This window comes from Polyodon spathula, chromosome 18 (genome assembly GCF_017654505.1).
Source record: "Polyodon spathula isolate WHYD16114869_AA chromosome 18, ASM1765450v1, whole genome shotgun sequence".
Taxonomy (NCBI): domain Eukaryota; kingdom Metazoa; phylum Chordata; class Actinopteri; order Acipenseriformes; family Polyodontidae; genus Polyodon; species Polyodon spathula.
In genome coordinates this window covers 28,288,526-28,315,434 of record NC_054551.1, presented here as the reverse complement: position 1 = coordinate 28,315,434, position 26,909 = coordinate 28,288,526, and the positions used below count along the sequence as shown (strand labels likewise).

General features: G+C 37.8%; 1 protein-coding gene and 1 pseudogene across 1 annotated transcript in view; both read right to left on the bottom strand.

Annotated features, from left to right (window-relative positions):
• Positions 1-10,719, bottom strand: part of ptch2 (patched 2) — a 30,597-nt gene extending 19,878 nt beyond the window's left edge. The window contains exons 1-2 of the mRNA XM_041217699.1: positions 10,275-10,719; positions 8,643-8,835 (exon numbers count right to left, since the gene is read on the bottom strand). Of these exons, the coding sequence (XP_041073633.1) occupies positions 8,643-8,835; positions 10,275-10,421 (340 nt within the window). The 5' untranslated portion in view covers positions 10,422-10,719. The remainder of the gene's footprint in view (positions 1-8,642; positions 8,836-10,274) is intronic.
• A 9,951-nt stretch (positions 10,720-20,670) lies between these two features.
• Positions 20,671-26,909, bottom strand: part of LOC121330721 — a 42,012-nt pseudogene continuing 35,773 nt past the window's right edge.

Here is a 26,909-nt window from a genome sequence, read left to right as displayed (position 1 = left end):
TGTCAAAAAGTATGTTTTTTTTTTATTTTTTATTTCTACCCAACTAAATAGCAAGCAATACAAATCACAGAAAGTAAGTTACAAGAAAACATCTTTTGATGGGTTGTGCACAGATGTTACTTGAATTTCTAAATGGGTTTTAAGGATTTACAGGATTATAGAATGGAGGGGGGGTAATAATAATTATGTGCAAGGTTGACATAGACAAAGTTCTATGTGGTCATTTCTAATTTTCAACCCCCCCCCCCCCCCCCCCCCCCCCCCCCCCCCTTCTCATTGCTTTTCTACTTCCTATACAGCTCTGCAATCCTAACCACAAACTCTGGCTGGGCTCCAGGGACCCACAGCAGAGCCTGAGGGGGTGAGACGCACCACAAGCAGGCCTTATTATTACAAGCTATATATTCTTCTTGTGTTTGGGTTGTTTTGCCTTGGGAAGAGTTCTGAAGGGTATATTCTGCCGCGTCTCCGAAACAATGCAAACCACACGCACGCCTGCATGACTGTGCCCAGTTTATTTGAAGAAGCTTAGGCACTTAAACAGGGCAACCATTTTAGCATGCACGCTTGTTTTACCCACTTTGCCAACTTGGTTTGCAGGAGCTTTTCTGGCAAAAGTTTGGCCAATGCAACAAACAACAGTAAAAATCCTGCAAACCAGCACTGACCAGATGTGTCTCAAGTGATAATGTTCACTCTACCAGCACAGCTACCCCTCTCACGCTATGCTGGAGTGCAGATACAAAGCACTACAGGAAGCCTCAGAGACCAACTCTAAAATTAAGAGGGACCATCATGAAAAGACAAGGCAGGGAATCCACAGTACCACCAAGGGCGCATTAAACACACCACACTCCACTTCAGAGGGGGCTATGATATTTACTGTACCATACTGGGATTTTTTCATGTTTTTATGTCGGTATAGAATAGTCCAGGGCAATCTCTCTCAGTTACTGAACTGTCAAATACTCAAGGGCCAAATAGTGGAGAATCCCTGCAACTATCCCTATGAAACTAAGCTTCCCTTTCCAACTTGACTTCCCTCATACAGCAGGGCTTAAAATTACTAACAAAACTACAGCAGTATCAGATTATTTTTGGAAAAATACCAGATTTATAGACAAGTGAGTAAACAGTAAAGGAGGCTCAGACTGCTGGGAAGAGGAGACAATTCACATGTTCTGTTTCACAGAAGCATAGTTTAGTTTGATGATAAAGGGCCCGATTAGGATTTTAGGCCCAGGAGTGGTTCTTTTTATTTATTTATTTTACAGGGCCAGTGGTTGTATGTATTTCCTCTCCTTTTGAGCACAGTGTTCACATTTAATGCAATCGGGCATCTGCAGGAACAGAGCTTCAACCTCTCTCCCTGTAATTATAGGGCTCCTGAAGTAAATTATAGCTATTTGTGTCTCGTTCCACCCATCTGGACCACCCAGACAGGGACCAGGGCCCCGCCACTCAGCAATTGCTCAGCCACTCACCAGATGGGAGCTCTGCCGCTTGCTCAAGCTGTAGTTACAGGCCCTTGCACTTAAAGGGACAGGCACCGAAATAGTAAAAAGAACTTGAAGGAAAATATGTCAGGTTCCCTCTATAACTCATTGAAAACCAAGCACAAGGAATAATTTTGTTAATGCTACAAGCCATATTACCAGACATGGGTGAATGAAGGCTGCATGCAGGAAGCTGTAACTAGAAGTCGAACGTGACCGCTGTTGAACTTTAAAGTTGGGAGACATTTTCTTTAGTGTGTCGAGTACAGCTGTTTCTTCGTGCCACGATGTGTGCATGCATTACACTATGTCGTACTATGCTGTACATCTTTGTGTGTAGTATAGAGTATGAATACAATATTTAGCTATGATAATAGAAAATACAGGCAAGTAAACGCATTCCACATAATTAAATACTCTAGATCATCCAGGAATAAAATACACTATAAACTAAATTACTTGTTAAAACAATAAACATGCAAGACACAATGATAGTGACACGGGAGATTTAAAGAGGGATGAGATCCCACCCAGGGGATGGCTAGCATATCAGGCCAGTAAGAAGGGGCCGCAAGCTGTATGAAATGTGACATGTAATTAACCACAGAGTTAGAGCCCCGTGCTGTGGTGTCAGCTCCACTGCTGGACTGTGTCAGCTCCAATCTCACTCACACTCACACCCCCTCCTAAACACTCTCTCCGGTCCAGAGAGCTACAGTACAGCTTTCCAAACTTTCATTATCTTAAGAGTGTCATGAAAAGGTTCTTTTTGTTAAGAGGTTCTGAAATGCATACCTCATATAAGTGTTCTGATATTATGGTCCTTGTCCAGGTTTGCCCAAAATCCAAAAGCGGTACCATTTAAAACAACAGCGCAACTTTCTGAGAGAAACTTCTCAAACTGCAAGACCATTTGTTATTAATTAGTGGCAAATTTACCTTTTTCTTCTTGTTATTTTTCTCCACTGCTAATTAGTTTGAACCCATGGGTACATTTGGGTTAGTATTATTTAAAGGCTGGCTACATTGGCTAATCAGACCAGCAAAGTGGTTTTTCTACATCATTGCTGCAACCCAACCTTAGTGCACCAGTGTCATGGCATGGCACAAGACACAACATCCTTGCTGCAGATTGCAGTGAGGGGTGACATCACTCAACTGTACTAGACTGCAGTAAGCAAGATACTGCCAAGGGTTACCAAAGTCACTGAGAGTAAAACATAATTAATATTATTTCATAACATGTAAAACACTAAATTAATGTAATGCCACAATATAATATAATTAAATTAAGTGATTTGAGTTTCTTGGCACAGTGCTTGTCAGAACATGGGGTAGGCCACCTTCAAAGTGTTGTGGGCCAGATTAGCTGGATTAGGGAGCCATTGAAAGGACCCATGCTGCTCTGGAGGAAGTCTTGGTGAGTGGTGTACTGAAAGAGGCATTTTTACCTGTCACAGCCACCCAGCTTCCCACAAAATACTCAGCGAAATCAAAAGAGATGGTGTATTGGGAAAACAGTTCTATGTAGTTCTTTGGAGCAAACTTTTGTCAAAACATGTCTTGTCCTCTGTTGCTTTGTTTTCCCTTAAAGTGTTGAGATCCCATTTGCAATATTTTCTGGAACATGTTAAATAAAACCCTACCAGTGAAAATTTGGTCTCTTTTCATGAAAAAAGCCTCTGAAAAATAATTCCTCCCCCCACACCCCCTTCCTAAACAACCAATCCCCATTTTTTGTAGAATTTAGTAGCAGATGGGTGCTCCACCTCAGCTCAGCAAAGAAAGAGCCTAGGCCCCAAAGAATGAATATGGGCTTTTGTCATTCATCCTGAATGTCTTTCAGATGTTTCCCAACAAACAGGAAAAAATAAAGAAAATGTTCACAACAAAAGCAAAGAACCAAGCCTTCCCTCCCAAATAAAACTATGCAAAAAGGGGGGTTTGGCTTCATACCTTAGCTATAGAAAGTCTGAGTCTGAGTGTATGTGTGAGCTTTTGCGAGAGAGAGAGAGAGAGAGAGAGAGAGAGAGAGAGAGAGAGAGAGAGAGAGAGAGAGAGAGAGAGAGAGAGAGAGAGAGAGAGAGAGAGGGGGGGGGGGGGGGGGAGACTTAATTACCAAGGGGTTTTGTAGAGGCCAACTTCATGGTTTGAAGCCTAAGTAGGTCTTTCATTTTTGAGCGTGTGTGAGGCCTACCATTCAAAGACTGTGAAGGCCCACCTAAAATGAAACTTAAATTAAGATAAACTTAAATCTAGATTTCTAAAACTAGTTAAGGTTAAGGAAAGTGCCATAAAAAATAAAAGATTCAGTTAGAAGTAGGACCTATTCAATCCTGAGACTCCTGTCAGGGTTGACATAAATTTCCACTGGTGTTGGCATTTAGGCACTTGCCATTTCCATATGTATAGGCTTGCCTGTACTAATTATGCTAATCATCCCCACTGTTGGCTGCTGTGAAAAATGGTCGCATTAAGCACTCCACTGCCTGCTAATACGGCTTAATGTGTGGTTGAAACATACATTCATCCCGTTGTGAAAAGCAAAATTTTTCCACATTGCTGGCTTCATTCAGACCAGAAATGAATTTATTGAGCACAGGGACCATTTTTTTTTCAAGCATCAAGAAAATGTTTTTTTTTCTTTTCGTTTTATTTTGACGGTGTAAATAGGACAGAGAGATAAAAAGACGAAAAAACTAAATCCTTGAAAAAAAAAGAAGACTGGTATCGCTTTATTTGAAGCAATGATAATTATCAAGCAAAAGAATTTCCAAGAAAGGTTTAAAATCCAGGTTCACTTTTGGGATCACGTGGCTAGTGATGGACCCTAAAGACCCAACCAGCAAACTTCACCACCATGGGTTAATTTTGAAACATTTTTAAATGAATCTCGTCTGATCATTCCCTTATTCAAGTTGCAAGGTTTTCCTCACACAGATCAACGTAAACAAAGTAAGTGGAGATACTTTTATAATAGCAACATCACACAGCATCAGCACAGTTCAAGCAAGAACATGCTGCTTGCATCACCATTACTTAGTCTGCCCAGTACAGGTTATGGAGTTCAGGACTGATCTCCATTGGCCAAGACTGTGAATGAACAGAAGACTCCAGTCAAACAATGCGGTCAATTCAACCCTGAACATTACATTCATGAACAAAGTGTTTTTAAAAACAGAATTATTGTTGCTTTCAGGAGTGTGGTCGTGGTGGGGGGGGTTGGGGTTGGAATAAACATTTTCTGCTGACCCAGGCTGACTCTGGCCTTGTTTATTCTTTCTACTCGTGAGGTCTGCGGCTCAGTAGTTACTGTTTATTTATGTAGCTGGGGTCCTGTGGCTTGCCATTCACCTCCGATAATGCTTGATAGAGCTTTCTTTCTCTGGTTCCAGCCCACGTCTGGGAGACTGTGTATTTTTTAATGAATTATTGCATTTACCTTGCATTTTTATTTAGATAACCGCTCTGAATGCAAATAACTCAAAATTTCCTGCGAAAGCCTTGCTTATTTGAATACTCTGAGAGGTGTCTGCAGTGCTCCAGCTGGACCCTTTGAATCACGCTGGCACTTGTGTTTTCTTTCTTTTTTTACACACAACTCTTATTATAAACCATTATGGGAGGTATCATAAATAATGCATTCCTCTGACTATAATTTTTAATAGGATTTCACACACCCACATACACGCACATCCTTAACAACAGCTTTAGACTATTAACGTAGTCCACTGCCATTGAGCATAGTGAATGTGATTTTAACTGAAACTGACAAGATTGTTGTCAGACCTTAAAGACCTTGAAAAGCATGTTTCTTTTTTTTGTTAGATGCATTAATTTAACGGCTGACATTTATCCAGCCGTTAGTTACATTTAAACTTACTGTAATTTGCATTATTAATCTTGGGACCTTATCCATAAAACTACAGCTGCAGTACAGTACCAATAAAGAATTCAAAAGTCAACAGCGTGGCTATAGCAATGTTGACCATTATGGTCAAATCCAGGCCCAAGGTTGCAAATAGTCATGTATAGTCAGTCAGAAAAGATAAGGATATGCATTGGTTTTTAATTGATATTATATATTTCTATATTCAACAGCTTGAAATGTGGAAAGCTGGGCGTTAGTACATTCTTTTGATTGGCATTTTGGATCGGAGTTAGAGTGAAGGAAGTACAGTACTTTCACATTGACATACAGTTCAGATACTGTAGAACAACAAACCAAACCTGCATTTAAATCTTCAAACTGCATTAAGGTAAAGCATGCAGCTAATGAAATTGAGATACCTAATTTCTGAAAACAGAATGTCTCAATGTTATTTAACATCACAATAACTGCTTTGTAACTGCAGTTATACAGTAAAGTGCATTGATATTATTCCCATATGCACCTTCAAGCCACCTTAAGAAACTATGTTGTTGTAAATTTTCAATTTCAATAGTTTTTAAATTGAGCAAGAGTGAGTCTTACAAATCTCAAACAGGCTCAATGTAAAATGTGCACCCCTCTGGATTGTCCCGTCCTGTCTACCGTCACCCCCCCCCCAACACCCCCTCCATTATTCCCTTTTCTTCCTGCTAACAATGCACTCAGGGCCCTATTATCTGTGCACTCTGCCTTTTCACTCACATAGGCTGTGATTTCTCTTTCCCCTTTTCTTCTCTCTCCCATCTATTTTTTGGCAGCACAAATGCATTCATTTTCTTCAAGGGCATGTGGGGTGCAAGTCCAGGCATCACCCCAAAGGGGGAAAAGTGGACAGCAGACCAGGGGAACCCCTTTAGCTGCACTATCAAACTATACTGGGAAAGACAACCCAGTCAATCAATGTGCTTGCCTGCTCGGAAGCACCTCAGCTCTGTTTAAGACTTACTCCCTTAAATACTTCTGCCCCATGTTCTTCGGAATTGCACAGTAGGCTTTGGGAAAGTTGGGTGAAGCAAGCAAATATATAACTACAAACTACAAATGTTTTAGTGCCATATGTCCTCTTTAAAAGTACTGAAGTCACTGCTGCATTTGCATCTGTTCAGGTATTGCATCTGCTCAAGAATTACTGTCCCACATCCTCACACACACACAATATAGCATAACTAGTCCAGAAGTCCAAATATAGCTTAGTATGTATTTTGGTCGTTTTCAACAAATGTAGCACAGTGAGATTTTAAAGTATGTTAAACGCTCTTTTTCCACTGACTTCAAAATAGGTGTCAAGTACTGTTAAAAACTTTAGCTGAATAGACAAATTTACAGCAGTTCTTTTTCCTTTGGGATATGTCCCTATCTGTTACTATCAATGTGCGGACAAAATTTGAGAAAATGTCTCAAAGATAGCAACACCTGAAAAAACTATGTTGTGGGGACGTCCACACTTTGTAAAACACCTTTTTAAGAACTAAATATGCCTTAAAAAAAAAAAAAAAAAAAAAAAAAAAAAAAGCACAAACATAGTTAGTTTGTTATTGACTTTCACCTTGTGTGGAGTTTTGTCTGACTGCAGTTAGAAATAGTAAATAAAAAAATTGTGAGAGTCAGTGAGAAGTCCCTACAAGTATAGGTGTGTGTGTGTGTGTGTGTGTGTGTGTGTGTGTGTGTGCGTGCGTGCGTGCGTGTGTGTGTGTGTGTGTGTGTGAGAACTAGCCTCTCCTTGTTACCAAACCACTTACTCTCCATTCAACTTAGAGCAGCTTTGTCAATGGGCTATTGGGGGAAACAACGCAGACAGAAACTTTAGAAAGAGGCACAGCCTCTTAAAGGCACAGCATTCTCCTTTTTAAGCTATTGGAATTTCATTCTAAGACAGTCATTTGCCGTAAGACATTAAGCGCTCCATTCAGCTCTGTTACAGTTAGTTTACATTTACTTCCAGAAGTCTGAAACAGCACAAACATTTTCAAAGATAAAACCCTACTGCTACTTTTAAAAGATATTCTGTCATAACTAAAAGATTATTCCATAGATGTTTTATACTACATTAAGTTTTAAAAAACCCAGGTTTGTTTTTTTGTTTGTTTGTTTGTTTTTTTTTTACCCCCAAAAAAGCTATCCACCTGTTCACCTGTGTAAGCGTCTACTATACTGCACGTTTACAGTAAAATAATCAGATTTTGTATTAAAGCAAATCGCAGCAAATTGAGGCATAGGCAGTGAAAAAACAGGGTAATTAAACTTTATGGTAGATTACAGTTGCTGTATATAACTTTGCAGTTTTCAACAAAACCACTTAAAAATCCAGACAAAACTGACAGGAAAGCACAAGAAACCTCTTATTTTACAACTGCCGTGACTCCCTTAGTGTGCGTGAAACAGGTGGGTAAACTTCGTGGTAACCTCTATTTTTGGGGGGCGGGGGGTATTCTTGAATGGAATCCAAGAATAGTTTCAGACCACACAGGGAGCTTGGAACGGGGGAACAGGGGGACGGGGGGACGGGGGGGTCGGAGCCTGAAAGATGGCAATAACGATTCACACAGCCCATCTGCTGCTGAGAACAGCAGCAGAGCTAAAGCCTTGGGGGCTTAGAAAGAATTCAAGAGTGTGAAAACCACATAAAACACCACCAACTTCGTACGACCCAAACGTGCTAGATAAGACAAAAACACAGCCCACTACTGGAGGAAGAAAAATCAACGTAAAAAACTAAAAACAAGTAAGGAACCTTGCCGAAGAGAGAACTTTACAACGTGCTGTCGAATTCAGACACTGTCTCAACGAGACACAACAGCCTGCCGCTGGTACACGTGTTTTAAGTCCATAGTATTATTCCAGTTTTTTTTGTTTTTGTTTTTTTTGTTTGTTTATTTTGCAGTTTAAAAAAGCACCCGCGATTTTCAAAGCATAAACTTGATATAGTACTGTCGTTTCCAAAGCTGTCTGTATACTGTGACTGCAAACCCAAAGTAGCAATTACAAAGTAACAATAATAGGTCACTGCAAATAAACATCGCAAGAATGCAAATAGACAAAGAAGCACTTTTTCAGCCCTGATATCGCAACGTGGACCCTATTCATTTACTCACGCGTGATAAATTGGTGACATTCCTCTTAAATAGACAGCATAATCAATTCTCCAAAAGGTGCATGGTGCAGTCTGGCAAATGATAATGGCTCTTGTCTGCAAACCCAATAATAGTATTACTGACCTTCCACCCAAAGCTGCTCAATATCCGTCTCAATTGCTGCAACCCGCAATCCGACCGCCAAAGCGCCGAATACAAGAAGTCCAATGAAGAGGACCTTTCCACAATGCCGCTGGATCTGACAGCCCAGTGAGAAGAGCAGGGCCTGGAACCGCGCCCGGATCCACAGCGGGGCTTTTTGTCCCACAGCCTTACCCTAAAATACAAAAGAACACACACACATACATACAAATTACTCGGGGTTCGGAATGAACTCAGCTATCAATATATTTACATTTCTTTTCTGCACCTGAAGTTGTCAACTTGGGAAGAACTTTGCTAAGTGTTGATATTACGGTAGCGGCTGCCCGCACAACACATTCTTTGCCACATACCATTTTCTAGAAGCGTGTGCTTGTTTTTGAGGTTGCCTGTGCATTTCTAATTGGCCAAAGGTAATGTCACCAGTGTCAAAGGTTTCTTTCCTATTCGTTCTAGCCTCCACTCTCTGCCCACACTACAAAATGCCCACGCTATGATCTCAAAAAGACTTGGGTGGCAAACAACCATGACTGATTTAGCTCTAGAAATACATGTTATTAACAATCATATGTCATTATATACCGTCAGTTTATTGGAAGCAGAACATTGAGACCTCGTGCGCTTCTAATGTCTTACATCCATATTTTTAAGGCTTTCATAATCTGGAATGCATTTATCGGTGGTGTGCTACATCTTTTTTAAATGCTCCACGCTGTTCCAAGCAGGCAGAAAAACAAACCCACCACTGCCAATATACCCACATCCCTATGAAAAAAAATACATAATCTGCATTTTATCATGAATGCTTGTGTTTTCAGCTGTAGATTCAGAACACCTCGGACTCTATTCAGGACTTTGTTAAACGCATAGTCCTTTTAATACGTTTTAAGTATTTAAAACGTTTTAAGTATCTTATTTGTTATTGTATATGTGCACGTTTAAATTTGTATTTCTATAATTAATTATTCCCCTAATTCTGACACTTTTCCAAACGCGCGTACAGTTCATTGATAGGTCTGTCAGATAAAACTTAATCAGTGAATTCCTCTCGGGGACCCACCGCATCTTCAAACAAACACAGCCTATAGATTCATTTCGCAAACCGAACATGTCACTTACAAAAATACCACACACAAAATACATATTTTTAAAGAAAGCTTTCGAGTTCAGATTACCCATGTTCGACCCACAGCAATTTGTTTCGCCTGAAATCAGAACAAACAGTTCAAGTTAATCAGGATTATTTAAAATAAATATCAAACTCCGATGTTTTCATTCAGCACGAGCCTATAGCTCAACTTTGTGAAGCTAAAGCATTTTAACTCTTACTTTTCACAATATCCCTCAATACACTTTTTAACAGTTTCAAAATGTGCATCGCTACACGCTAGTTTAGCGTTTGTTGCAGGACATTAGATAAAGATAAACGCGTGGGTTTACAATAACCAATACACTTCTTTAAATAACTTGGATATCTCACAAACATTTTTAAACACTTACACCTTAAAACACTGTTTACAGATTACCTATCCAAAATGTAAATGTTCTGGGGCTACTATGTATAAAACTTTGGTTAACATTTTTAAGCATGTGTAAATAAATTCAATTTGTCACCTTTGAAATCTGTTTTAGTGCGAAAGCAGCGTGGCAATAACTGGGTCTCCGGAGCAGATCTGAGTTTACAGGCGGGGGAGAACGCGTATAACTCGGGGGTAATTCTCCACAGATACTGACCCCTGGGATACTGGGATCCGAGGCCATAGTCCAAACAAGAAAATGAAGCTCACAATAAAACGAGGAAGAAGAATCGCAGCGAAATTCAACAAAATTAGCAATAATCCAAGAAAAAGAAAAGACGCATCCACCGGGTCAAAGTTTGGAGAAAATCTTCTACTCTTTCCTTGAGCCAAAGTCTTGCAACTCCATCCCAACATTATGTGCCCAAATCCTTATAGATCCTTTGGTCTTCATTCGCCCAGATAGCTTGTAAAATACAGTTAAGAACCAGGTAAACACTAATGCAGATCACTAGATCGGCTTCTGATCCTGTTGCAGTAACATTTGAAGAAGGGAGCCCCTTTGCAAATCCTGAAAAGGGAGGTTTGATGGAAAAGTGCTCTGCGAACCCAAGTGCTAACCGGTTCTCCTTCTGCGAAGACGCAAACTTTGCAAACATCTCCTATTATTATCTGCTAAGCGTTGCCTCGGAAAGTGGAGAGAGAGGGAGACCACCCAGCAGATCCTTGAATTAGAGGTGGGGGGGGGGTGGGGGGGGGGGGGGGGGGGGGGGAAGGGGGTTTGGGGGGGAACGACCAAGCGAGTGTTCGCGCCGAGTGAGCGAGTGAGAGAGAGGGAGAGGAAAACTCTTTCAATAAAACCCCCGCACATTGCAATCCTGCTCTGCTAATTTCCTAATGGTTCAGCCCGCTTTACAAAAAGCAATCTGACATACCATCTATAGTGATATAACAGATACAACCCCCTTTAAACTCAAAATCAGATACACAAAAGAGAAAGAAAAAAAAATCCGGAAAGGTTTAGGCATGCATTTGAAATGGGTTGGTTTTAGCGAAGAACGAACGTTTTCTTCTACAAGCTTTCCTGAAAGTATTTGAAGAAAACACGAGAAAGAAAGTTATTGTATACTCTGCGTTATTATTATTAATTTTTTTTAAAGGATCACCATTAACTTTGGACAATTTGCCAGTTGTATTGTTATATGAATTAGTATTTGTCGAACCGTCGAAGAAGGCATTTTGTGTGTGTGTGTGTGTGTGTGTGTGTGTGTGTGTGTGTGTGTCGCTTTATTTATCCAAGGTGAGAATTTTAGGGTGGATTTCTGTTATCGGTAGACCAACAAGGGATTTAATAGACCCGGATACCCCTTTGATGGGATTATTTACATTGTGCAATTATTGTAGTATATTCTTGGCTTATTTTACGTTTGCTGTACAGTACTAATTCAGTTCCCACTGGCCCCCATGTGTCAGGGTATGACATTGGACAGTAAACTGAAAATGTCCCTTTCAGTGAGCCAGTATTAGTTTTGGAGTTTAGACTGTGTATTTCTGAATTGACTACATGTAATACAGTACTTAAAACAAACTTTATCAGCAGTTTTTTTTTTTTTTTAATCAAGTTGTTTTTCTATCTAGATAGCATTTTTAATAACTAGTTTTAATGCTGTATGTCTCTTTTGCAAGTGTGGTTTACTCTCAGTAGGGTAAGGTGCTTGGTTGGCAGGTGCTTCCTTATCAGATACTGCACAAATATGGCCACATATCCCTTAAACACCTAGTACACTTGTTACCATAGCTACTCATGGTGGCCCTACATCCACCCATCTATCCATCCATATACATATATTCACACATACACACAGAATCTAACAGACATGTAAAGAAGCTTCCTGAATGTTTTCAGTGGTTAATACCTGTCCAGGTGTAAAGCTAAACTAAAGGAATAAGAGCCTATTTCTACAGTATCTCTGTTCTTGACCCCCCTCACCTGTAAAAATGAGGTTGAAGCCAGGGGCTGTTTTTAGGACCACACTGTTTCATCCTGGACATGATGTACAACTCAATCACAGTCAGGCTGATTTATTTCTTCTTCACCAGAGGGCACCCAATTAAAGTAACTAGAGACCACAAATATCTGCGATCCCAGAAGAAACAGGTTTAAGGCAAGGCAGGCTCTTTTTTAACCTAATTTGAGCAGGGTCAGAAGCCTCTGGGTGAATGTAGAGGAAATGAGTGTGGATATCATATGCAAACCCTGTAGGAGAAACTATGGGCCAGATTCATTAAACTAGTTTATGTTACAAAACTACTACCACTATAATTTGGAGCTGCAGTTGCAGCAGTTGGCCATGTGGCAGCATTGTGTGCGTCATTAAAATATACTTCAGTTACAGCATCTGGGCACTGGTACCACTTATGCTATGTCAAGGTATCAAAAGAGGTTAATGTTTAACTGGAACTTATATCACCCATAATATGAATTGTTTTGTAAAAAACTATTGTATTACAGATGCCTATTCTTAACAGCTTTAACTCAGTTTTTTTAAGCATGTCATATTAAGTGTGGTTCATATTTTGGGGTGTACAGTAATATAATTAGTTGGGTAGATGGGAAGATTTTACAGATGCCTAGGAATCGGTTTTAGAACCTTGTGATTTTCCTCTATTAATGTAATAGCACTAAATGGAATTGTTCGGCTTGAAAAATTTCAAAAGTTTTCATAGAACTTTTTTGGTATATAAAAAATGTTTTTTTAATTTAAAGACCGTACACCAGATTCCTATCTATTTAGTAACATTTCAGTGTATTACTATACATTACCAACATTTTTTAATTGATTTGTTAAGACTGCATATTAAATGATTGAATAAGCATTCACAGGTATCACTTATTAATAAAGACATTGAAAATGTACAGTATAACGCCTATTGTGAGTGTTCTTTTCAATTGGAAGTGTATATTTAATTGTAAGTGATGAGTTACATGTAAATTTGGACATACAGTTCAGCACTTCCAATTGCTTTGGTGGCTTTTTTTCTCAGTCATTGTGGTGAATGCAAAACATCTCCCACAGGTAAGCCTGTCTCTTGAGAATTGACCCCTACTAGGTTTGAGAAGTTAAACCGTGTGCATATTATTAGCTTTTAGTTTTAGTGGCATGAGGTGGAGTAACGCCATGATTGACGTGTCTAAATCCTCAATTGCAAACTCTTCCAGTGGGTGGTGCAGTCTTTATTCTGTCCCCCATCTACTGGTAGATTTGTTTTCTGCATCCTTTACACTCTGCATGGATTTTTGACAGCAGTACTCCAGCCAACTCTAATAGAGTCAAAGCATTCTCTTCACTCAGATTTTTTCATATAAGCTTGTGTTTTGAGTCAGCTATTAATATTCTTTGTAGTTTTTAATACTCTTGTTGCAGTAATGTATTACAGATTGTTTAAAAACTAGAAATCCAGAATGTTAGGCTACTCTAATTAGTTTATTAATTTGTTGTTATCAACAGTTTGTCTTTATTTTAGAATAGTGGTCAGTTACACATAATTTGTGAACATAAATCATAGGTTAACAGTCTTTTAAAATGTTAATACAGTACATGCCTTTTATTATAATAATAATAATAATAATAATAATAATAATAATAATAATAATAATAATAATAATAATAATAATAATAATAATAATTGTGCATAACCAGGTGTTTGTTTCTGTCATCAGGATACCCATTATTTTTCAAGCACCAAAACAAAATAGTAATAGTATGTAATAAATACCCTTAATGCAAAATATTTTGAGTTATATATTATTCAGTATATTTTATATTGATGGTAATATATTGTTCTAAAGTACTCCAACAAATATATTTTAATATAGATTTAAAATCCTGCATTGAACATACTAGAAACAATACATAAGGAAACATATTTTGTGATCTATTTAATGCAGCATATGCCAATGTATATTTCTGATGTAGTTTCCTGAATATATTTTGATGAATACAACATATCATGCATTGAATGTACCTGAAACCATAGTCAAAGTTTTAAAAACAAAATATCAATATATTTGAAATATTTAAAAACATATATTGCAAATAATTGTTATAATACTGCAAGGAACACATTCTGTGAGTGGCAATCTTACAGAGTTCTTTAATCAACAAAGACAGAGGTTGAAGCAATGCAAACATAACTATATCTACGGGAATGCAAATTTACTTGAATACATTTTTTTCAAGAGGAGAATTTGCTATTGTTCTGCCTTGAACTTCATTTGTAACAGGAACACACCTTATAACTGACCAACAGTTGGAAATTTTGATGCAAATCAACACCAAATGTAAATGCATTGTATAGGCTGGAGTTTTTGGCTCCATTTTTGGAGTGGTCAGTGGTAATTAAACCGATATAGACCCAGGAAATGCTGTGCCGTAATGGTGGGTCTTTGGGATGTAGTCAACCTCTCAACTCAGAAGCCCCAGTGCAGTTATGAGAATGCATAATAAGTACAAAAATAGCCTCCAAAATGTTACATCACAATTACCTTTCTCATATTAATGTCACACTGATGTATTCTGAATATATTTTATACTAAGATACTGCTATAGATAGCCATGATAAATGTTCTATTTTACATAATTTTGTATTAGAAATATTATTACCATATTGTTAATGTGTTATGTACAAACCATTACATGCTTTCATACAGTGGGGTCATGCAATATTACTGTTCCCGTTCTATAAAGGGCCATTGCATGCAAGATGTGTGGAGCAGAGCACCCGCTAACCCGCTAAAAACTCAATTTGTTTTATTTAACAAAGAAAAAGGCAGATGGAAATTGGAGCTAATGTGGAATGTGAAGAATTGCCCTGTGTGGTAGACAGGGCCCCCTTTAAGCCTAACAAACTGAGGGAGGTCTCGGCTGAGGTCTGTAGGCCTTGAGTAAATAAACTGAGGTGATGACCATGCGCTGTCCAGATAGCTGCCATCACACAGCTCTTAACATGAACTGCCACAGCCCCAACCAATAAGTGTGGGCAAAAGTACCTCAGCCATTGCTCAACTTCGGAAACAGCTCAGATGGGGTTTATTTTTTTAAAACGCAGTACAAATTAAGACTATTGTTGCACCAATATAAATTTAAGACATTCAAATCATTTTTAACACTTATGGGTATAAAAAATTTTTCACAGGTAGAAAATATACTGCTAGAAATTATTACACATATTTATAAGGAGGCAGTGTGGTCCTGTGGTTAAAGTCCAGGGCTTGCAAACAAAAGGTTACCGGTTTAAATCGCACCTCAGCCACTGACTTTCTCACCGTGTGACCCTGAGCAAGTCACTTAACCTCCTTGTGCTCCATCCTGTGGATGAGATGTTAAATCAATGTAATGTTGTAAGTGACTCTGCATATAATGCACAGTTCACAGCACACACACACACACACACACACACAAAATAATTATCCTACAACATACTCTGCAACATGTAATCAAACCTGCTATCAGAAAATGTAAACTTGTTGGGTTGTTTGAGAGGTTTCAAATATGTATTTTTAAAATTTTTATTGCAAAATCCTTACCAGATTAGCCTTTTTTAATTTACTCTATTTAACACACACTCTGGATTATTTTCCGTCAGTTCCTGTAAGAAAACCACCTTGATACGGTCATTTGAAAAATATTGCGAAGGTTCTCTGAAGTGCTATGAAAAGAAAGAAAAAAAAAACAACTACATTTAATTTCAATGGACTTCAGCATTCTGTTTTCAAATTAAAAAGGGAGACAGAGAAAGTTGCCCTTCCAACTAACTGTGAGGTTTTGTTCAGTGAATGATGTTTACAAAGCTTAAAATATTCTTAACCCCCAAACTGCCTTGTTACACAATAGCGTGTGTACATGTAGGCATTGTCAGTGTCCGACAGCCCTAGAGGGCAACCCGCCACCCACCACCAGCGATAGGATTAATTATGATAATGTATTTCTTTAACCCTTTGTCACTGTAATGAATAGTTCCTCTAAAGATTTTTCAGCCCTCTTTCTTTGTTCCTTTTTTAGGGACGTATTGTAGGACTTGTGGTAGCAGGTGGCAATCCCAAATCAGTACTTTTGTCTTCAGGGAGCCTTTACGAGGAAGAACAGTTTTGTTTTTGGTTGTTGTTGTTTTTCTCTTTTTTTTTTAAATCTAAAAGCTTAATCATAATAATTACAAATATTTTGCATGGACGCCACCAAATAAACACAGGTATGTTATTGAGCATCTCAATAAGACACCAGGGTTCTAAAATTAAGTCCTGCTGTCTAACAAATACATTCAAGTACGCAATTAGTTAAAGATGCTGAATTTAAAACAAATGCCAATATATGGAGTATTTTTTGTATTCACAAAATCAAGCTGTTTTCTCTTATTTTATGAAAAATCTTATAAAATGACATCGCTATTTTTTTTTTAACAATAATTTTTACTTCGTCTAAGATTTTGCTGAAATGAACATTTGTAACATTTTTTAAAAGAAAAAAAAAAAAAGGTTCAAGATAGGCACTAGAGATTTACAAGATACAAGACTAGGGTGTGTGAACTATGCATCAGCTGCAGAGTCACTTACAACAACGTCTCACCCGAAAGACGGAGGACAAGGAAGTTAAGTGACTTGCTCAGGGTCACACCTCCTGGTTACAAGCCTGTTTCTTTAACCACACAGCCTCCTATAAGTATAGCCTAACCCATGCAAACAAATGTACAACTATACAAGGTGTTCCAGGTAATTATTAAAAATAATTGAATTAAATTAATACTGAACGCTCACTCTTCAAACAAAAAAATAAAATAAAAAAATAAACAAATACAATTAATAAAATTAATTTACAGTTCATAATTACAATACCCAGGTTTTTCATTGACCTAAATACATTTAAAAAGACAGGTCACAAGACCTCTATCAGTGTCATTAATGAGCACCTTTGCAGGACACCTCTCAAAGAGGCCAAGGGACCAGACAAAGAGACTGAACTCCCCTCTCACCCCCCTAAGAGGGTGGTCCTGCCCAGGCAGGTTTGAGGTAATGTGGTGCATTTGAAAGTGGGGTATCTTGTTTTACTGCTGCCCGTACGTCAAGCAGTGCATGTGTCTCTGGACTGTTCCCTAATATAACCGCAAACTATAAAGCAAATACTTAACAATAAAGATTTAGTTTTGTGTTTACATATGCATTTATTGAGTTTGTTAACTGTGGATATGTACCATCCAATGTACAGTCACCCCGGTAGTAACAAAGCCTTTAGTTATAAGGTTGTCCTCACTTTTCTTTTTAGTACTTCTGGATGAAATAAGAGAACCCCAATTTCTAATTGTATCAATGCAGACTTTTCGCAAACACCATGATTTACATTTGAAAATGAAAAGAGAATTTTCATACAATAACTTTCTCTTCCCTTATTTTTTCCAGCTTTTTTGATCATTGCAGAAACATTTCTATACAATTCTGACATTATCCAATGTGGAATTGTGCCTGCATGTCCTCATTATATTACTGTAACTACCCCATAGCAGGATTAAACATACATTATACAGTAACTAGCAACTGTGAGTTGTTACACATGCACCCTAACCAAAAAAGTATACTTCGTATTTTTATGCCTTAGGAAAATATGTCACAAATAAACAATCTTCAGCTGTCTACAAAACCACTGTTATTTTTCATTATTAACCGTGAGATATATATAGGGAGATATATATATATATATATATATATATATATATATATATATATATATATATATATATATATATATATAGTACCAAAATATTGTGTAAAATTAATGATCAGATTAGTAATTCAGCAGAAGTGTTCCTAAGCCATTAAGAAGCTATATACTTATTTGAATCAGCCACATTGTATTGGAGCAAAGAGTTGTGTAAGGAATAAAATGATTATTATTATTATTTTTTAATGATTTGGACGTGGATTACTCCATTCAAGCATGGACAGCGAATCTGCAATTTGGGATTTCACTGCGTTTCAAGGAAGGACACACAATACAGGACAGAACTGTCAGAGCTATTAATCTTCTGTATGTTATTACAGAACGCACAGCCTTTTGGTCATTAACAGCCCTTGTGAAGGTGTAGTAAGCAAGCTAATGTTTTGTTGAAATGCAAGCCAAAATGAAGTCTTTGAAAAAGCCAGGATGGGTGGGAAGGCTGGGGGGCCTTTAAGGCTTGTGTGAAAGGGAGGAAATTAGTTTGTGGTTCAAGAACACAAGAGAGAAATTGAGGAAGTGTTCTGTTAATGTCCAGGGGTCAGCAGAAAACATACAGGTTCTTCTCTACATGGGTGGCCTGCCAGCTGCCCAGCCCCCCCAAGACAGCCTCACTGGCCATGCATGGGGGCAATCCCTTCTTCTAGTACTTCTCCAGCGGTAACTTTTTATATCTGCCTGAGTTTAGCCTGGACGTAGTCGTGTCCTTTCTCTAAATCCAAGAAACAAGATTGACACCCCCCCCACCACCATCCCTCCCTTTGGAAATATATATATATATATATATATATATATATATATATATATATATATATATATATATATATATATATATATATATATACTAAAATTCATTTTATAATCCAATCTGGCATTTAAATAGTGCAGTATTTTATGTCGTTTTAGCTTTCAGTAAAAACTTAGATCTAGAAAGGTTTTCTGATATGTGATACTCACATAATCTAGCAGATGGCTTTTGATCCACAGAAGAAGAAAACACAGACAACTGCTATATGCTGCTGAATACAGTAATTAAAAAAGCCAAGCTTTCTAGATGTGAAAAGGGTGTTATTATGGACACACTTCCAGGTGCCAATGTTACAGAGGCACCTCAGATCTTCTGAGAATCATGCAGTTTTATGTCCCAGTTATTTAAGGAGTGTTACATGTCCCAAACCATGCATATGCCAAGTGAGCTGTGTTGGCAACCACAAATAGGAGGGAACTACATAGCACTTCCACACACATCGTCAATTCAGCACGTGACAATCTGGGCATTTTGTATAAATCTCTATGTTTTGGAAACACAAACAAAATACTAATCAAGCTGTCAACAATACATATCCAATAGTATGGCATTCATTTTAACTTGCAGCTTAATTCTTTAGCATCCAGAATAAGAAGCAACCTATGAGAAGGATTTCACCAGCAAGGATCCAGATTGCTAATGAACTTGACACAGACATTTGTTGTATCATTGCAGACAAGCTAGGACAGTTATCACGTGATCACCGTTGGTAATCTGATTAGAGGTCACGATTCCCAGTTACCTACTAGGGGTAGCTGAAATTATTTTTTTCTAGATAGAAAGAGGAAACTCTGTAATACAAAAACAGCATTTCTGGTAACCAGTGCCCTAAAATTGTGTGTTCTATCTTCAATTCCACACACTATGTTCACAGATTACAAATGTGTGCAGATTTTATAATTGCAGCAGTCTACAGACACCCTCATCAACCACCTGGAATTTGAAATCCTTTTCGAAGAATTCGTCATTTATAACCTTAAAGAATGACGGAATCCTGAACAAATGCTGCACAATCATTTTAATTTGCATAATAATCCACAAGTGCGTAGACAAGTAAAAGTTTGAAGTAATACTATATTGGTAGTCACTGTACTGTTAAAAAACAGTGGCATGAAAAAAAAACAAAAACAAAACAAAAAATACAACCATGTAATTCCTTCAGGATTTAGACAATGACAATAATAATGACTAACATTTTCAAACAAATGCCTCCCCAGGAAAGCCATTCATTTAATAAACCTACTTAGGCTTTCTAAATTAAATCAACATGTGGCCAAGTTGTCTTCTTCATGCTGGTTCTTAAAATCACAAAACCATAAGCCCTTTCGTGACTTAAGATCTACAGACCAGTAATTTAGGGGTTGCAACAGAGCAGCAATGCCATAAACAAAATATTTTTTGAAGGAGCTTCTCTTGCATTATGTGAAAGTGGGAGGGAATGTTGTTTCTTGTCAGGCTCATTCTGGGTGGTCCCTGTGTTTTGTGTACTTGAAGAATAAATAAAATTAACCCCATTGTAGCCTTATGGTCCTCACGGCAATAGACTCTGTGAGGCTGACAGGCTGCATCGGTGTACGTTAACAACAAGCAATCAGACACTTTTGGAGGGGGGGGGGGGGGGGGGGGGGGGGGTGTCTCTATTTCTGTGTACCTCAATTGTAAGATATGTTACAAATATAAGACCAGAATTGACAAATATAAGGCAAGTAAAGCCTGCAAATCCATGATACCGTCCACAGTACAAAAAAGAACCACAAAATAAAAAAAAAACAATCCTGAGATAACTAAACCCTCATTTATTTGGAAGATCCACAATATAAAAACAGGACACAGGTTGGGATGCTGTGTTTTTGCTTGGTGTGTATGTCCGTGTTGAGTTAAGTGACCAGTGCTTGATCTAAGCAAAGGCAGTTTCAGTGTCTCTAGATCTCCATCAGTTGGTCGGTGCCCACTATCACTTCATTGTTCCTTTCAGCTGGAATACAAAAAGTGAAATACTGTAAAACTGGCTGGTATTTTTTAATTTAATCCAGGTATGATATAGCTGCAAGAGTCTTATTAGGTTTATTATGCTCAAAATGATATTATAACATCTAGGTTCTCTGACATTTGGACTGATATTTAAAAGCTGCACTGGGAAACATGCCAGCAAGGATGCAAACATTCCCTGGAATGTAACTGGGTAAATCCAACAGGAAATTAGAAGAAAAAACAAAAACAACACTTTTTAAAATCACTACTACATCCAAAGACACAGACGGGATCAGAAGTTCAAATTTCTTCTTCAGTATTGTACAGTACGATGAAATGATCATATTACAGAGTTACAATTAGTCTCCAGATTCATGAAAATAAATAAAACACTGTATTTTCATATTAAAGACATGTTGTCTATTCCAACAGCATTACCCAGACCCAAACCATTATACAGCCTTTTTTTTTTTTTAAAAAAACAGTAATTAGTGACAAAATAAATGACATTTGAGGGCTTCCTTGCATGGACAGCTCCTTTCAGGTTCTGCCACAATATTTCGATGGGGTTTAGGTCCGGACTTTGACTAGGCCATTCTAAAATGCAGAATTCCTTCTTCTGCAGCCATTCTTTTGTAGATCTGCTTGTATGTTTAGGATGTTTAGCATAACCCACTTTCAGTTTAGCTTCAGCTCATGGACGGATGGCCTGACATTCTCCTCTAGAATCTTCTGATACAATGTAGAATTCATGGTTTTGTCAATGATGGCAAGCTGTCCAGGTCCTGAGGAAGCAAAGCAGCCCCAAACCATCACACTCCCACCATCATGCTTGACGGCTGGGATGAGATTTTTCTGTTCGAACACAGTGTTTGGTTTTTGCCAAACATAACGTTTCTCATTGAGGCCAAAAAGTTCTACCTCTTGACTCTCTCGTCTGTCCATAGAACATTGTTCCAGAAGTCTTGTGGATCGTCTATGTGCTCTTTGGCGAACTTCAGACGGGCAGCAATGTTCTTTTTAGAGAGCAGTGGTTTCCTCCTGGCTATCCTTCCATGAACACCATTCTTGTTCAGTCTTTTTCTGATAGTTGATTCATGAATACTCACATTAGCCAAAGTGAGAGTAGCCTGCAGATCCTTGGATGTTACTCTTGGGATCTTTGGGACTTCCTTGATGATTTTCTGGTTTGTTCTTGGAGAGATTTTTGTAGGACAACCGCTCCTGGGTAGAGTGACTGTGGTCTTGAACTTTCTCCATTTGTAGACTATATGTCTGACAGTGGATCGGTGGTGCCCCAGATCCTTAGAAATGGTTTTATAACCCTTTCTAGACTAATGAGCATTAACAACTGTTTTTCTGAGGTCCTCAGAGATTACTTTTGATCGTGGCATGACGTGTTTCCACACGCCTGTATGGTGAAGACCAAACTCACAAAGTTTCTGATCTTTATATAGGATGAGGCTTCCCAAACTCACCCCTGAAGATATACCTAATTATTTAAACACCTGATTCTAATTATCCCCCTAATTGAGCTGATAAAACCAGGGGTTCACTTACTTTTTCACATACCCTGACTCTTAATTACTCATAGTTTGTCTAATTCATACATCACTTCAAAAGACATGGAATTGGTTAATATAAACCCTATTGGATATTTAAGAAAAGACTAGTTCAAGAAGGCTGTCATGGTAAAACTATAGAATTTCCATAATTATCACTGGGGTTCACAAACTTTTTCTCAGCAATGTACAGACACGTTTTGGTGCAACAGAATCTAAAGCCTGTTTTTCATTTTAACTAAAATTAACTAGTGCCTAAAACAAAGAGAGAACAGACCGTCTCTTCATAGACCCAGTTCCTACAGAGTGCTTTTCAATGGCCCAGAGTACACTTGACTTAATGTAGCGGCACCTGCAGATTAAGACCACCTGTCCTTAAAGCCTGGTTTTCTTCCCTCACAGGGTGGTCCTTTATTTTATTTTTTATAAACGCTCTGATCTTGCTCTCATTTTTTAACATAGATATTTAATGTGTTTACCAACGTTAACTCACTGTTTATCTACCCAGCTATCCTTTACAGGATGGTTACAGTGTATGCAGTTCTATGTACGATGACCAGCTTATCAGACTACATGTATTTACATGTAACCTTTTAAAGCTATATAAATAAATACATATAATAAAACCACGCAGATTCATGCAGATTTATAAAAACAAGCTTTTGATAATGCTGCACAGCAAATTATTTAAACATTGGCCATTCATTACTTTTGATACATGATACATTTTCTAAATCATCAGAACTTCAAACTTCAAAGATAAAGGATTTCCAATTTTTTAAATTGTTTTTTATTTAAGTCATAAGGGAATGGTTAACTGCATCCAGCTTTCATAATGTGCTTTGTGTAACGTCTGTCAAAGTAACCAACATGAATAATAATACCATTTGTGGAAGGAAACGCATCCGGCTGCCGCATGATCATTCACAACCTTACATTATTAGAACTTTTAAAAAAAATTTTTTTTTTACATAATCTTATAAATTGTACAATATAGATTGCAAAGATGATCAATTCAACCTTAATTATACTGCCTGATTATCAGAATAATTTGCCAGAGAAATACTGATAATTGGATGTCAGGGTTCTCCCCAGGAATTCTGTACAGCAGGGCGGCAGATCATTACAGTCATTACAGTCTGGAGTACTTTTAACGGAAAAATAAACTTGCCTTACCTTAAATATATAATACAACAGAAGAATTCTACATTTTCTTTTTCATTACTGTTTTTAACAAAGTAGCCAGCGCAAATCTAGTATTAGGTGGTGGATTGCACCGATCGCGGCCTTATTTTGAAAACCCTGCATTCATTGTCACTATTTTTGCTTTGAAAATAAATTGGTTATTTTTTTTAGCAGTCATTTTTAATGTTTTAGCCTCTCGACGTAACACAGCTGTCATGTAGTTCCAAGATTTGTTTTTCACCCAGCAACGCGCAAATGATCTAGTCTGCTAGAAGCGCAATCAATCTTTATTGTTAAAAGAACAGTCGCATCTGCAAGATGGGAGGATCGAGTTTTTTCAGCCAGGCGGCGACGGCCCTTAGCCGGGAGGCTCGCCCGGCTGAAAAGGCCTGGGGAAAACCGTGGATTTCTACTAAAGATGAACCAATTGGCTATTTTTAAATTGCTCACTGTTACAATTATTTTCTTTCTCCAATCAGTGTTGTTTTTGGTTTTTTGCGTAACCTTAAAATATTTTGCGTAACCTTAAAATATTTTGTGTAGCCTAAAAACATCAGGTCCAGGGCAGCCAGTTTTGGACCTAGCAAGACAGGTTTGTAAATTGAGGTTCCTGACATCTTTTTGTTTTACCACTGCCACCAAGGCTGTTCGTAGCTGATAAGATCCAGCTTCACCAGGGCATCCTGCGACACTCAGCAGAAAGGGGATGTTGCAGTTTATAAGTGGGCCCATTGTAAAGCAACTCCCTGTTGTTTAGTCAATTAAGCAGAGCTATCCCTGGACAGATTAGTGGAGCCTCTGACAGTGTTAGTGATAGAAAGGTTAGAGTCCAGGCCAGGACCACCATGAATTCAACAACCGCCCTGTACACGCACACACACACAAACAACACCACCCTGTACAACTCCCCAGGCAGAACGAAAAAAAAAAAAAAAGGTTTACATTGACTCAATTATAGACAAGGGCTTTATTTTTGATAAGCTGTTTTAAGATCTTGCAAAGAATGACATAGAAATCTGATACAGAAATAAAGAAAATACATGTCTAAACTTGCGTAAAACATTTGCTGTTTCTATTACATTGGCTAATGCAGTGTGATTGTGTATGGAACATATTGTCCTGTCCATGAATGTACACTTCACCAGAACCTTCTTATTAGGACCATGACTATCAATATGAGAACATTGAAACAGCTCTCAGTGTGTGCTGTAAAATCAGTACAGTGTTTTAGTTAATCATTAATAAATAAGGGTAAGTGACTGAAAACAAGAACTATCACGTGTGTAGGTTTGAGGATCTCAGAATGATTTTTACTACAACCTATAAAGTCCACGTAACTCTTGAATTATCTACTTTTAGTATGAATAAACTTTCCACTGTATCTCAGGAAAGTTTTGGACCACAACCTAAGTCAATCATTATTGATAAGTTTCTTATTGTTTGTCATAAAAATCTCATGCAACACGGAACATATAATAAAACTACCTGTGTACTGAGGCAGTTATGATATTGTGACTTAAGATGTCCCATTACATCACTGTTGTTGAGAAATGCAATAAGTACTCAAATTCTGCTTCGATGCGCTGTCCACTACCCACCAGGCAATACTTGATGTCAGCCCCTCTGCCAATGACAGCTTGGCTACAGATCACACTGCCCTGAACCTACTGCACCTGTGGAAGCCACAAGAGACAAGGTGAGCTCGCATTTTTCTCACATTGTCCATATCTCAGTTCAAAGCCAGTTAGTTTAAGAAACAAGTAAAACCATTTAACTTAGTTTTTTTTTTTATTATTATTATTGTATATTTAACGATAATGATAACCTCTGTATTTCATAAAGTGGTTTGGAAGATCATCAACATAACTATAGGTTAAGGTTGGCAAGCAAGGCACATTTATACTGGGAAAACAGAATTTTTTTTTTTTTTTTATACAACGCACAGTTTAAACAAATGTATATACATATTATTGGGCAAGTTTCTCTTCTCGCTTACATATTAGTTCTACAAATATTCTGTATATAAACTCATATTTACATACCCAGTCAAAACCTAGATTCTCTAATGAGGTTCAAGTTTATGTATGCTGTGACCCCCTGGTGGAATCTCTACTGTATGTAAATTTCTGCTCAGTCATTATACAAGCTCTTACCACACACATTTCGCTATCCCAATATCTGTTTACAGCACTTGAAGAATAATATTTTCCTGAGATCTCCTTGGCTCCATAAAACTTTATTTGCAGAGCTTAATGTTTACATCAATACTCAAGCCAACTTTTTGATGCATGAACATGTTTACTATGAACTTAGAGTTTCTTTCAAGTTCCATTAATTGCACAGTTAAAGCCTGACCTTTTTTTTTTTTGCACCACCTTGTATATGTTAATAAATAATTAGCACATATTTTCCAAAAATTCCACTCGAAATCATACAATAAATAAACAGTCAAAACCACAACCAAATACCAACCAAAGTTGAAAAAGCCATCTTTTAAAACTAAACGGGTATTAAACACTTTACACAGCTTTCTCAACAGAAAGTAAACCCCCAATTTCTAACAGCACCGCCCACTGTAAAAGTGGAGCTGCAGTGTCAATGCCTGCTCCTGATTTAATGACATCAACTGGTTTATCTTGTACTGAACATGTATTAACATCAGAAATCTTATGAATATGTTACACTCTTAGATGTCTGTTTGGATCTACATCAAATACCATTTTCAATTTACTTATATTTCTATTTAAATTCTTGTGTCATTTTAATGGTTTAATGATTTTTAAATGACACAAAACATAACAAAAAATTACTAGCATATGTTGACTTTTGTAAAACACAATATTTATTTTCTGTAAGAATCAGTTAAAAAAAAAAAAAAGAAAGAAAATGAAGGGGCTATAAAACGTACAAATGGTTGCCAACAGGACAATGAATACAAATATAACTGGACCTTTCTAAATGAGACAGTTTAACATGCATGCTGCAATTCATAGCAAATCATTTCAAATTACTAGGTTAGTCAAGAAAATGGGCAGAGGCAATCCTAGTGGTTATCTGCAATGTTGTAGCTCTATTTCTATCGTCACCCCACCCTAGCTAGTAGAAACACTGTAGGAGCTTGTGTGGGAGCTCTTAGAAGTTCTGCATGCTAAGTCCTGTAGTTAATAGAAGCAGGTTTATGTTGGCAAAGGCACAGGGGCAATCTATTCAGGTACTGGGAGGGGGGGGGGGGGTAGCTATGGGAGATTACAAGGATTCAAGCCTCAAACAGAAAGAAGACCACCTAAGAAGCTGCAGTGAAATACCACTAATTACAGACACTGCGCTCCTCCACACCATGACCCCCTCCCTCCTGCATGTCAAGGATTTGTTAATCCCACATGTGTTTTTTATTTTGTAAAATAAGAGCTTTTTCTTTCTTTTTTTAATGCACTTATCCACTC